General features: G+C 41.1%; 1 protein-coding gene across 3 annotated transcripts in view; it reads left to right on the top strand.

The window, feature by feature from the left end:
* Positions 1–469: 469 nt before the first annotated feature.
* Positions 470–12,495, top strand: part of CCDC93 (coiled-coil domain containing 93) — a 100,140-nt gene continuing 88,114 nt past the window's right edge. For all 3 annotated transcript variants that reach the window (XM_063100484.1, XM_063100501.1, XM_063100494.1), the window contains exons 1-3: positions 470–639; positions 4,939–5,052; positions 6,575–6,669. In XM_063100484.1, coding sequence (XP_062956554.1) covers positions 598–639; positions 4,939–5,052; positions 6,575–6,669 — 251 coding nt within the window. In that variant the 5' untranslated portion in view covers positions 470–597. The remainder of the gene's footprint in view (positions 640–4,938; positions 5,053–6,574; positions 6,670–12,495) is intronic.

A 12,495-nucleotide genomic window follows, 5' to 3' on the forward strand; every position in this document is an offset into this window, starting at 1 on the left:
AGGATGCCACCGGCCAGGGAGCTAGGGAGGACAGCGGGCGTGAAAAATCCTTTCTCGCAGGCTCCGTTCCTGGTCCATACATCGAGAAGTTTGCCTAAGTGTGCGTTAATCAGGGCTAGAATCAGGCCTGGGTCTGGAACCTCAAGCTCATTTGTGCTCGGAGTCTAAGTTGGGAGCGAGTGGGCGCCCGAAGAGCTCGCGGAGAGGACCGGACTCAGTTGGGGCACAGATGCCCCTGAGAAGCAGGAAAGGGAAACGGAATGCAAAATGTCCCTAAGATGCAGGAATAACCCTTCTCATGAAGCACCTCGGAGACAAATCAGTAGCCTTGGCACCAAACTCCCTCACAACGCCGGATCCTATCGCCGGGCCCAGCCTCTCCCGGGCTGCCGTCGCGCAGGCGCAGTTGCGCCGCGCTCCCGCCCCAGCACGCATGCTCCGCCGGGCGGCGGCGCTCGGGGCTGGCGGCGGCGGCGGCGGCGGCGGCGGCGTAGGAAGTTTCCGCTTTGCACTCCACCCCGGTAGCAGCTTGGCGGCAGGAACAGCTTCCGACGCTTTGCAGGCTTCACCGCTGCAGCTCGTCAGCCCGGCTGGATCATGGGGCTGCCCAAAGGGCCGGAGGGCCAGGGTCTCGCGGAGGTAAGGACCCGTTTCTCCCTGACACGTCTAGGTTCCTGAGGAGAGGGCCGAGCTCGCGGGGTGGCGGGCAGAGAGGGGCCCCAGGTGCGCTTGGGGAGCCCCGCCCCCTTCCTCAGGTGTGCCCACCGCGGGGAAGCACCGGCCCTGTCCGCGGAGGGAGGAGAGCAGGTCGTCCCCTTGCTTGGGCGAGGGGGTAGCGGGTAGGTGGAGACGAACTTCAACCGCTCCCGGGTCCCCTGGGGCAGAGGTGGCCTTCTGAGCCCGACGCCTGCCCTTACTCAGCCCCACGCGTCGCGGGACCCCGGGCTCCCACCTCTCCCGCTGTGCCCAGCAGAACCCCCATCCCTTGGCGCCGCAGGGCTAGCCCGGAGGGCCGAGGCTGCTGCGCGCACGAGTCACGAGACGCGCGCTCCTGGACGGTCCGGGCTTGGGTTGTGCACGGGGCGGTGACCTTGGGGCGCCTGTCGTCGCCTCGCGGGGCCCGCGGGGTCCCCACGAACAGCCCCACCCGCCCTGGTGTCCGGAGGGAATGCTGCCCTCCCTGCATTTACCCGGGACCGAGCGGCAGGAGGAAGTTTTGGAGCCAAGCGTGCGCTGGGGTTGTGACCGGCTGGGTCAGCCGCCGCGGTGTTCGGGTGGGGAGGCACTCTCCAGTGGTGCTGTGTGGCTGGGACGGAGCCCTGGGAGGAAACGTTGCTGCTGCTTCAGAAGAATAGTGGGTGCTTTTCCAGAGGTGTTATTAAGTACTCATTGGTGCTAGGGACAGGCTGGTCCGTGGTTTCTGGATTTCCATGTTTGATGGGAATAAGGGGGAAGTGCATTCATTTTCTTTTGGCTGCAAATACCACTTAGCTAGTTTGCATCTGTCTTCCCTTGTAGTTGATTTACTCAAAACCTAGAAAAGTTTACTAGACTAGATTCTGGAAAGGAATGGAGTCTACGCTTAAGGTTCTAAAGCAGGCATTTGGCTAGGGGACTGACTCCTTGACATGGTCAGTGGGCCCTTCATACTTAACCGCCTGTGGCCACTCTTGCCTCTCTGTGCCCCTGCCAAATCCGCAGTCCCTTCACCCCACCACTACCCACTAATTAAGGGATTACTGTGTTTTGTGCCCAGAAGCTGGGGATATAGTGATGGGAAGACACTTCAGTGTGTGCTCCCACAATGTAAGTCTGTTTTGTTGTCTTAAGAAAATGTAACAAGCATGATGGTGTCAGAACCCTTGTGTTAGGTAAAACCTCACATGCATGTTGCTTTTTTGGGACCCAGTATTGTGAAGAGTAGGATCTATATTTTGATATTTGAAGGGTTCTATATGTTTGGTTTTGCCTTTTTGTTGTTGTTGTTGTTGTTGCTGTTTTTTTGGTTACTTCGTTATTCTAGGCTCCCATCAAGTTTTTGCCAGGCCTTTCACTGTAGACTCCTGTCCGGTCTACCTTAAATTCCTCCAACCCAATGTCTCACAGTACTACTGATGGTGGTCTTTCTAAAGTAAAAAGCAACCTGCTCCGGTCCTTTGTTTAACCATTCATGGACAGCTAGGAGGCTGGGTCTGATTTGTCATTGTTTTCCAAGAGCCTCAGGCAGTTCCTGGCAATTAGGAGGCAGTCAGGGTGAATATTATCAAATTATTATCATTTAGTTCAAAGACCAGTACATATGAATATAGATAGTCTGTGTCATCTGGCTGTCACTAGTGCAGTTAATTCCTTAAATTAAAATTTTTTTTTCACCCTTTACATATGTGAGGACCAGAAAGATATCTAGATTTGGCCCTGCCTTTCAGCTTACATGAACTGCAGTGCAAGGCAATTGAAAGTTTATTGTGCCTGGTTTAAGAGCTCACAGTCATTCATCTTTATCAGAATTTTAGTTTTAACAACTGGATGTATTAACCGCCTTGGTGGCTTTTGATGTCTTCAAAGAGGATATTCTTTCATTCCTTGAGTATTAGCCAGTGGCCCTTTTCCATTTTGCTTCAGTGTTAATCTACAAAGTGAATTTGGAGTCACATATTCCCATTCAGTGTCTTGTTCTAAAAAGTTATTTTACAGGTTATATTGCAAAAGTAAACTTCTCCATTCTAGGAGTGAGTGGATGAGAAGCTTGGGCCACGCCTCTGCAAAGGGGTGGCCTGTGGGTGCTCATTAGAGAGGAGTTGAGGCAGGGATTATCCTTCCATATTGTATTGCCCTCTTCTTGGAAGTGTTTTCATGATAAGTGATGTTTTCATGGTAATTGATTATTGAACAAATGAAGGGTTCCTGTTTTATAGCACAAGACTTTTAAGAAAATATCATCCCATTTTCTTTTCTCCTTTATCCTTGTGAACCATAACTGCTCTTCAGCTTCTCTTTTCTTTGAGTCTCTTCACTTGTAGATCTTTTTCATCCCTACTAGATACTTGCAGAAGGAAGAGGTGTGAGTAATTAATATTACTTTATTTTTTATGTCCACTAGGAACTAGTGAATGCTAATCTTCAGAATCTTCGATAGGCTGAACCATAATGATTTGGGAGAGAGAGAAGTAAAATGAGCAGTGGCTCAAGGCTGTCGCCTCTCCCACTCTACTGCTACCCCATCTCAAGAGATTCAGTCACTTTAGTAATTCCACGTTCAACTATATGTTAGTATGTATACTCCCTTTCCTGGCAGTTTGTATTTCAAAATAAACTTGACTTTCCATTATCAACGTCATGACTGTGAAAACATTTTGTTAATGCGTGACTGGTTTAGGTCATATACTTTATGAAATGATTGAATGCCATTCATATTTAATAAGTGTGTCTTTTGAGCCTAATGCTGTTTTGGTACAGAGGAGCAAACTAAGTGTATAATATATAGGCCCTCACCTAATATCAGCCAATAGTCAGTTGGAAAGACAGACATTTACATAACACCAGACATGTCACTCAGAAGTGGTTGATACTCAATTGTAAGAATGGCATGGATTATAAATAAAATAGAAATGCAGAGGAATAGCCATTTTAGACTGGATTTGTAAGGGATGACATCAAATAGGAGCTAGAATTTGAAGGTGATTTCTGGATTGTTGGAGAATATCAAGAGATGGGGGATGGTATAAACAGTGAAGAAATGGGAACAAGCAATACCTGTCTAGGCTGGTCATAGCTGTGTCCAGATTGTTTTGGGGGGAGACAAAGGATGAAGCTGAAAAGATAAATTGCCAAAAGATTAGCCAAAGATCTGAATGCCAAACCAAGAAATTTGGAGTGTATCATATAGACAGCGTATGATGTAATAGACAGTATATGATGCATTGATGATGAGGGCTGGGGGATAAGTTGAAGAGGGATAATGTGAAAGCAGCGATTTAGGAAGGAGTGAGCAAGACAAACTTATCAGTGAAGAAAGATTGAGGGGCAATTGCAATAGTCCTGGCATGAAATGTGGATAAAAGGGAAGGGAGGATAAATGTGAGATGCGTAGTAAAGAAATATTTAGCAGACATTGTTGGGTAATCAGAGATGAGTACAAGAATTTGAACCAGGATACTTTGGTGTTATTTTGTATAGAAAAGTGGTTTTTGATTTTCTGCTATAATAGAAAAGAGGAAAGGCAATTCATAAAAGTAAATGAATGCAAAAGTACTAGAATATTAGACAGATCTAGGTAAAAAGTAAACATCTGGGTGAAGAGAAGATATAAATTAAAAATTTTAAATCAAATCCCAATTCACATATATTAGATGAATTCATTATTTTTAAAGCAATCCTATTTGTGGCAGTAATCACCCTTTAATATACTTGGGTTGAAAGCTTTCCTTATATTTGCTTTAGAGGTCAAAAAGGGAAGTGCAGAGAGGGATACATTTTTGAATTCCCTTCTTCGTTCTTACCCCTCTTGTCAGTAACTTCCAGGACTTGGATGAGTATAAGTTTTAAAAACAAAACAAAACAAAACAAAAACCTTGTTTCTGTCCGTAAGGAGCTTATAATCTAGTCGAGAAGCCTGTCAAGTAAACCATGTGTTAGAGAAAAGGGAGGTAATGTGCTCTAATCTTCCTTTTCCCTGGATTCTTTCAGCATGTGATGAATAGTCTTCTCCCCCAGCTATGACGATTAACAACTCATTGGGGACCTTGTTCTTTGTGCCTCCAGCAGCACTGTCCATGTACATCTGTGTGATGCTTGCTGAATTTTTGCAGAGAATCTAGTGCAGTGATAAAGCCAATGTTACCTGCTCCTTGTCAGTGAGATTGTGGCATCAGCAGATATACCTGGCCTTCCTTCATTCAAGATAGCTTTTAACAGCCATACTTTTACCTTTTGTTTTAGGTGGAAACAAGAGAAGATGAAGAACAAAATGTCAAATTGACTGAAATTCTGGAACTCTTGGTTGCAGCTGGGTATTTCAGGGCAAGAATTAAAGGCTTGTCACCTTTTGACAAGGTAAGAGGAAACCTTTCTAACCATTAGTTAGTTTTTGTCAGGATGGCATGGTTTAACTGTGGTAGAGAAAGGAGGAAGAGATTGTGTTTCTACTTTCTCCATTTCCATGTTTTCATTTTTACCTAATTCAGATTCATTATGTAAGTATTCAAATTTCCTGCTCAAAGCAAGTAATGGTATTTCAGTAGATATGGTTGAATTCTCTTTCTGTGCACAAAGCTTTAGTAAAGGCAAAGAAGCAAAAGAAATAGTTCTTCCTTTCAAGGAACTTACAGTTTGGGTGGGGATTATAAGGTTTATGTAAAGTAAAATAATCAGAGTTAATAATTAGCTGTCCCAAGTCAATGGGCTCACAGACCACTGACAGATATTCTATGTATAGTAAACGCTCTGAGTTTGGAGAAGTGAGGAATCACTATGGAACGGTGTCTTTCAGTTTAGCAGAACCTTGAACAATTATTATGCATAAGACATAGTAAATAGGTGTTGAGGGTACAGAGATAAAGAGAGGGTACAGAGGGTAGCCCTGCACTCAAAGAACATGACTTCTATTGAGTAGGGAAGAGAGACAAGTGAACCAACATGCATAGAATAAATGGTGTGGTGCAGTAAGTACTACACTGGACTATGCACAGAAAAGAAGCATCCAAATCTTGACAGGGCAGGTCAGGAAAACTCTGGGAAGCCAGAGCTGAGTGCTGCAGTCAGTATAGTCCTGGCTGCACATAACAGAATCACCCTGGGTTGTTTTATAATACAGATATCCAGGCCTCCCCCATTGAAGTTCTGGTTTGTTAAATCTGGGCTGGGGCACTGGAATCTGTATTTTATCAGGCATCTCACATGAGTCTAAAACACAGCCAGGGGTAAGATTCACTGTTGTTTTTTCTAGTATCCAGCTGTGTCTGAAAAGGCTTTTGTTTCAAAAGGGGTTTTTAGCCTTAGTCTCTTTTGCATCTCAGAGAAATGCTGTAAGAAAAGTAGAGCAGGGATCCTCAACTCCATTAGGTAGGTGAGAAAAATAAGATGTATGGAAATTAAGTACTGAGCCACAAAATGTCAGCCTTGCTGCCTACATCTGGTCTGTAAGATATGTAATTCCTTTGGAATCTGACACCTTCCTGAAACTGGGTTAAAACTTCTCTCAGCTGAGAATTAACATCTGTTCTCTTCACTGTGAAGAGGCTCTATGTATGATATGTCCATTTAGTAATAAAAGTCAGTTTTTCAGTCGTTGCACTAGCCATACTTCAAGTGCTTCGTAGCCACATGTGGCTAGTAGCTACTGTATTGGACAGTACAGATACAAAACATTTCCACCACTGCAGAAAATTTTAACAGTCTACTTTAGATGAAATATAGGTAAGGAGGACACATTCTCTTTCTCTCTCTCTCTCTCTCCAAAGGTATATAATTTTGTATGTTTACAGAGTTTTTAAGAACTATGTAAGATTTATCTACCTTTTACTTCTTCTCTTCTCCCCAAATTAGAGAAAACAAGTATTTTGTTTGTGTCTTGCAGGTAGTAGGAGGAATGACTTGGTGCATCACCACTTGCAACTTTGATGTTGATGTTGATTTGCTCTTTCAGGAAAACTCTACAATAGGTCAAAAAATGTAAGTTACTAGGGTTTGCCATGTAAGAGCCCAAAGTGAGGGAGAAGGGAACTAACTTTTGAGTGTCTACTTTGTGTGGGACACTTTACGTATTTTTTTTAAAATTTTCATTTCAACAGGTATTACACCTATTTTACGAAACTGAGGCTGAAAGAAGCCAATGTTCCACACACAGCTTGCATATAACAGTTGTTTAATGTTAAGGCTATTTCTAATACTTTTTTTAAAAAATCAGGTTTCTAGTGACTACTTAGTTTCTATCTCTTTTCAAAGACAGCTAATTTGGGTGGAGGTTGATTAGGAGGAGGAAAGGAGAATCTTTCTCTTCCTGTTACCTCTGTGTAAGGCAGAGCCTCACTTTACCTGCCATCCAGAAAAGGTAGCATGGGCTCATTTGCCAGAGATTTCTCCTGAGGGTACCCTGCCTAGTCTTTCATAGCTCACCAGGGGCTTGACTGTTTATTAGGTTATTTGAGCTAACCCAGTTTGCTCCCAGCCTTGCCAGTAGGTAGCTGTGTGTCCTCAGGCAAGCCACTCCTTCTCTGGACCTCAGTTCCCTTATGTGTAAGAAGAGAGATTTGTGAACTCACACCTGTATGATTCTGTTACTTACTCTATTCATTTTTCTGAAGTGTTACCATCTCCCAAGAAAAAAAGGACTAAACATTGCTTAAATTATGCATATGAAGCAGTCATGGTGGAAAAATGAAGCAAAGGAAAAGGAAAAAAGTGGGGACAAAGGGCAGAGTTGGGGATAAGGCTACCACATGAGTGATGGGCCACAAAATGCTTTGTTTTCCTAGGGTGTGCCAAAGATTTGGCTCTAAGCTTTCTGGCAGTTAACAAAAAGAGAAAAAATGATAAATTAACCATTTCACAATTTCTACATAGTCAAAGCAAAATTGGTGTCCCTCAGAATTGCAGGGACAATTTTACTTGCTGGCCAGTATGGGAAATTGTTAATACTAAGACCAAAGGACATTTCTCAAGGCTCCTTATTAAAGAGAACATTGTTTAGCACAGTGATACTGTGCTCATCAGTAACCCACCATGAATAGCAAGGCTTTACATCCCCACCATCTGTCATTCTTGGATTGTGGTGTCTCATCAAGCATCCTGAATGGGAACGTCTTCCCTAGGAGGCAATGCAATGGAGCCCAGGTGTGTGGCTCTCTTCTCCCCTACTGGGCTAAATCTAGAGGTAGATTTTTTATTCTTGTTTATTTTTATTATGTAGGTGTTATATCTATGAAGTTAAAAAAAATTCAAATAGTACCAAAGGGAACAAAACATAAAGTTGATGTATCTTCCCCTTCCCATTCTACACCCCAGTTTTATTCCCTGGAAAGAATCATCTTCAACTGTTTAGGTTGCAGATGCTTCACGGTGGTGACTTCCACATCTCCAACTATGTATGTGTCTCTTTTTTATTAAAGTCTAATGACAATAGGAAATTAGCTTACCTATGCTATTCAGTACATCCCCTTTTTCTTCAATCTTTCAGTCTTTTAATTATTATCCATTTTTTATGGTCACCTGTATAATTTTAACCTACTTAAGCTGCTATTTTTTCATCCATTAATGTCAATATTTCTATTTTTCTTTCTACCTTCAGCCTCCATCTTTCATAGTATCATTTTTATAATGGTAAGGGCTTAATATTTAAATTGTCCATACTTTATCTACAGGTAAATTCTAAAAGTAAATCTATAAGCAGTATTTACAATAAGAACTAATAATTGTGATGGAATCAGAAAAAAGGAAATGTAATTTTCTGAACCATAATACTGATGTTTAAAGGAGAATATTCAAAATATCACAGACAAAGGAGTCCATCAACAGATATTGAGCCTCTACTACAGATCAGGCCTTGTTCTGGGTACTTTGCATACATTAATGAAAAACATGCTGCTCTCCTAGACTTACAGTCTAGTTGGGAGAGATAGACCATAAACAATAATTAATAAATAAGTAAATTATAATAGAAAAGTAATACGCGTAATGAAAAAATGAGAGCTGGAGATGAGTATGGGGAGAGACGTAGGACAGGAGGTAGTTGTAGTTTTCATAAGGACAATCAGTGTAGGCCTCATTGAGAAGGTGATATGAGAGCTAAGACTTGATGGAGGAGGGTCTGGGCAAAGGGATGTGCCAGTGGGAAGGCCTCAAGGCAGGAGTTTGCCTGGAGGTCATGGGGGCCAGTTCATATAGGGCCTTGTAGGTCAGAGTAAGTACTTTGGTTTTACTCTGAATGAGATGGGAAATCATTGGAGGATTTTGATCAAGGAGGAACATAATCTGTTCTTTGTTTTAATAGGATCCCTCTGATTACTGAATTAAGGGGACAAAGTTGGAAGTGGGGAGACTCTCTAGCCTGTTGTAATATCCTTGCAGGAGATGATGGTAGCCTGGACAGTGGGCTGGCAGTTGTGGGATTCTGGATCTGTTTTATAGGTAGAGCTAACAGGATGTCTGACAGATTGGATTTGGGATGAGATTAAGAGGGGACTCAAGGATGATTCCAAAGTATTTGGCTTAAGCAAGTGGAGGTGGTCTCTAAGAGTTACTGTGAATCAGGCAAGGTGTAATTTGCTTTGAATTTATTTATACAGCTTTTTATCCTTGAATTTCTAATTGCCTTTATTTCTTGTCGACAAAAGAAGCATATGCCTTTACCTGTAGCTCAGATCAGCCAGTTTCTTGATCAGAATATTTACTGGCTTGAATTCACTGTTTTCTTGAGGATACTCTTTGAGGCCTCTGACTTTCTGTTCCAATATGAGCTGATTGTTTCCCATACCTGTGGCACCTTTGAGATGCTGGGATTTCTTTCCACTGCATTCTGTCTGGGCTAGTTTTATCATTTCTTGGATTCTGCATGTGCCTCCTTCCTAAATTCCTTTTGAGTTTTACAGTGGTTCTTAGGCCCCTTTTCCACCTTGGTATCCTTGGGGGATATGATACAGTCCCATCAGTGACAGTGTCTCATGAACTTTTAATAGATATTGGAGCATAGTGTTTTCTATATGGATTCTGAATCTCTCATCTATATTTCTGAAAAGTAAAAAACACTGACAACTGTTTTATTTTGTTTTTTTTTAAGTTTGGATACAAAACTTATTTAAAAGCAAAACATGACCTGACCTCATTTAAGGCTATATATAATTTTTATTGATTCCACTTATGTAAATATTCATAAATTTTGCTGAAGAAATATTAATTTCTTTAATTGTAGGGTGCTACTCTAGATTTCCTGGGGTCCTCATATAGTACATGCTCCTTAGATATACTAAAGTATTAACAGCTCAAAAATTCTGAATTCTGAAACACATCTAGCTCCAAAGGTTTTGAATAAGGGATTCAGGATAAGTGCTTGATGTTTGTCTGTTAAGTGCAGAGCCATGCACCATAATTGTGGACAAAGCTGGGAACAGTGGTTTGCAAGTCTAAGGACCCACCAGACTCAGTAGTGCATCAGACAATTATCTGTAGGAGAAATGTTAAAGCCACAGGGCACTGCATTATCCAAAAATCTGTTCTGTTTGGTTTTGTAATGTGTTGTGTGTTTGGGTTTCCTACCCACAGAGATTCCAGTTTGGTGAATTTAGGCTAAACCTGCCTTATGATTGAGTTTCTCAGTATATCCTAGTCTACGTAATAGGTGGGCTGGGCAGTACGTCTGAGGAGTGCACTTGCCTATTGAGGGCATCATTATCTCGTAGGCTGTCTTCTGTATGTGCCCAGTTGTGTCACCTCTCCCCCAGGGTGATGGAGACGCAAAGGATTACTCAAAGCCCATTTCTTCTGAGCAGTGAGAAGCCCTGAAGGGTTTAATTTCCCGGAACCCTCAAGAGAGAGGCATTCTTCCTTGGAAAATAACACTGAACTAGGGTCTTCTCTTAGTATTTATTCTCTGGCCCATAAAGTTACAGAAAATGAACATAGGTGGTTACAAAAGGAACAGTAAGATAATTGTCATGGCAGTAGTCATTAGGTTTAGCTGCACCAAGGACATCTGCCCTTGGAGCCAGCAATTTTGGTGTTACAATTCTTTATCTACAACAGAGACTTTAGCTTGGGGAAAATTTCTCTTTATCTACAACAGAGACTTTAGCTTGGGGAAAATTTCCTGTCTTTCACAAGCTTAACATTTCTATGTGTAATTCTAAAAAGTTAGGCTATACCTGAAATTACAGGGCTTTGGAAGCTAGGCCCTGTAAAATACATTTGCTTTATTAATGTTAGTGTACACCACATTTCCCCCGTTTTTATTTTTTTTAAAAGAAAAAGCAAACGCTATAATCAAGGTTTCACAGTTAAGACAAAGACATTTTGTTAAAGTAAAGTTAATATCATTTTAGCATGGCAAGTCCTTTTAATTTATCCCAGGTGGGGACTGATGATGTCGTTGGTCTCTCAGGGCCGTTGCATTGGCATCATTCCTGGCGGTGTGAATTAGGATGCTATTGCCAGTTGTTGAAACTCCGGAATAGGGTTCTCAAAGAGTTTGTTGGTGTTCACCCATCCAGGACATCACTGCTTCCAAAGCATCTAATCTTTGTAAAATTTTTTGATCAATTATAAATCTTTTGTTTAGGAACAGGATGTCTCATCCAAGTCATGAGTATCCTCTTTAAGGCCGTGAAACTTTAAAGAACTGCTTTTGTAGACAAGATATTATTTCCCCCTTTACGATCAAAGCATTCCTTATAAAAGCATTGATGATCAGTTTTTAGATTGAAAAGGTTTTACTTTTCTTTGTATAGATCCCTTGGTACTGGGAAGGCTCATTCCCAGGTTGTCATGTCCCATGTCAGAGGGAAAGATGAAGCAGCAGTTAGGCCAAATTAGGGCAACATGGAGAGGGGTCAGGAACTTAGAAGAGACATGCTATTTTATAACCAAAGTTTTAAATTATATCCTGTTATAAAGAGAGAGTTAATTTATATTGAACTTATGTAAATAGCCACATTGCCATAATAATCATTAAGGACTCAAAAGTTTTTAAATTTTGGGGGGGATCAAATAGGGAGAAAACAAATGCTTTTATCTCTGTTTTAAATTATATTTTACCAGACTGTTGTTAGTTATAGATAGCTTAAGGGAGAGAGTTTTCTTAAATCTGGAAAACAAGACATTAATGAGCGATGTTTCAAAATAAAAACTGTAAAAACCTATAATTCCTTTTATTCAGTTCATTAGTTTTATGTAATTAACTTTTGTTGTTTTGACCTTGGTGAGTAATTTCACAAACCCATCAGTTTCTTCATTAGAATTTTGGAAATTCAGTTCAAAGGTATGAACTCAAAGTTTGTCAGGAAACTGTACCTGTCAGAGTTTTTTTATGAAATATTGACATAACATTTTAAAATTATACTTGAACCAAAATTATGACCGGTAGCATTTATATTAAGACACAGATTGCCAAGAACCTTACAAGATTTTGGAACACACATTAATAATATCTTAGTAAAACCAAAGAAGGTCAAATATTATTTCTTGTTTTGATAATGTTTTTATATAGTCTAATTTTAAGCCAGCTGGTTTTAATATATCTATTATATCTATCTGTCTGTCTGTCTGTCTGTCAGTCTGTCAGTCTGTCATCTAATCTATCTGTGATTAGCTCCAGGGTCCTTGGAACCTCCCAAAGTTAGTTTAAGTCAAAAGGTTGAGCTTTCAGAATTTAGTTTTGGAAAGTTTGTCAAATAACAAAGACTTAAAACACTTAGTTAAATAAGATCACAAATCACTACAAAAATAAAACCAAAGTGACAAAGGATTTCAAAGGCAGAGAGCACAAGAAATTATAATAAAAGATGAAAT

Source organism: Cynocephalus volans, chromosome 1, assembly GCF_027409185.1.
Source record: "Cynocephalus volans isolate mCynVol1 chromosome 1, mCynVol1.pri, whole genome shotgun sequence".
Lineage (NCBI taxonomy): Eukaryota > Metazoa > Chordata > Mammalia > Dermoptera > Cynocephalidae > Cynocephalus > Cynocephalus volans.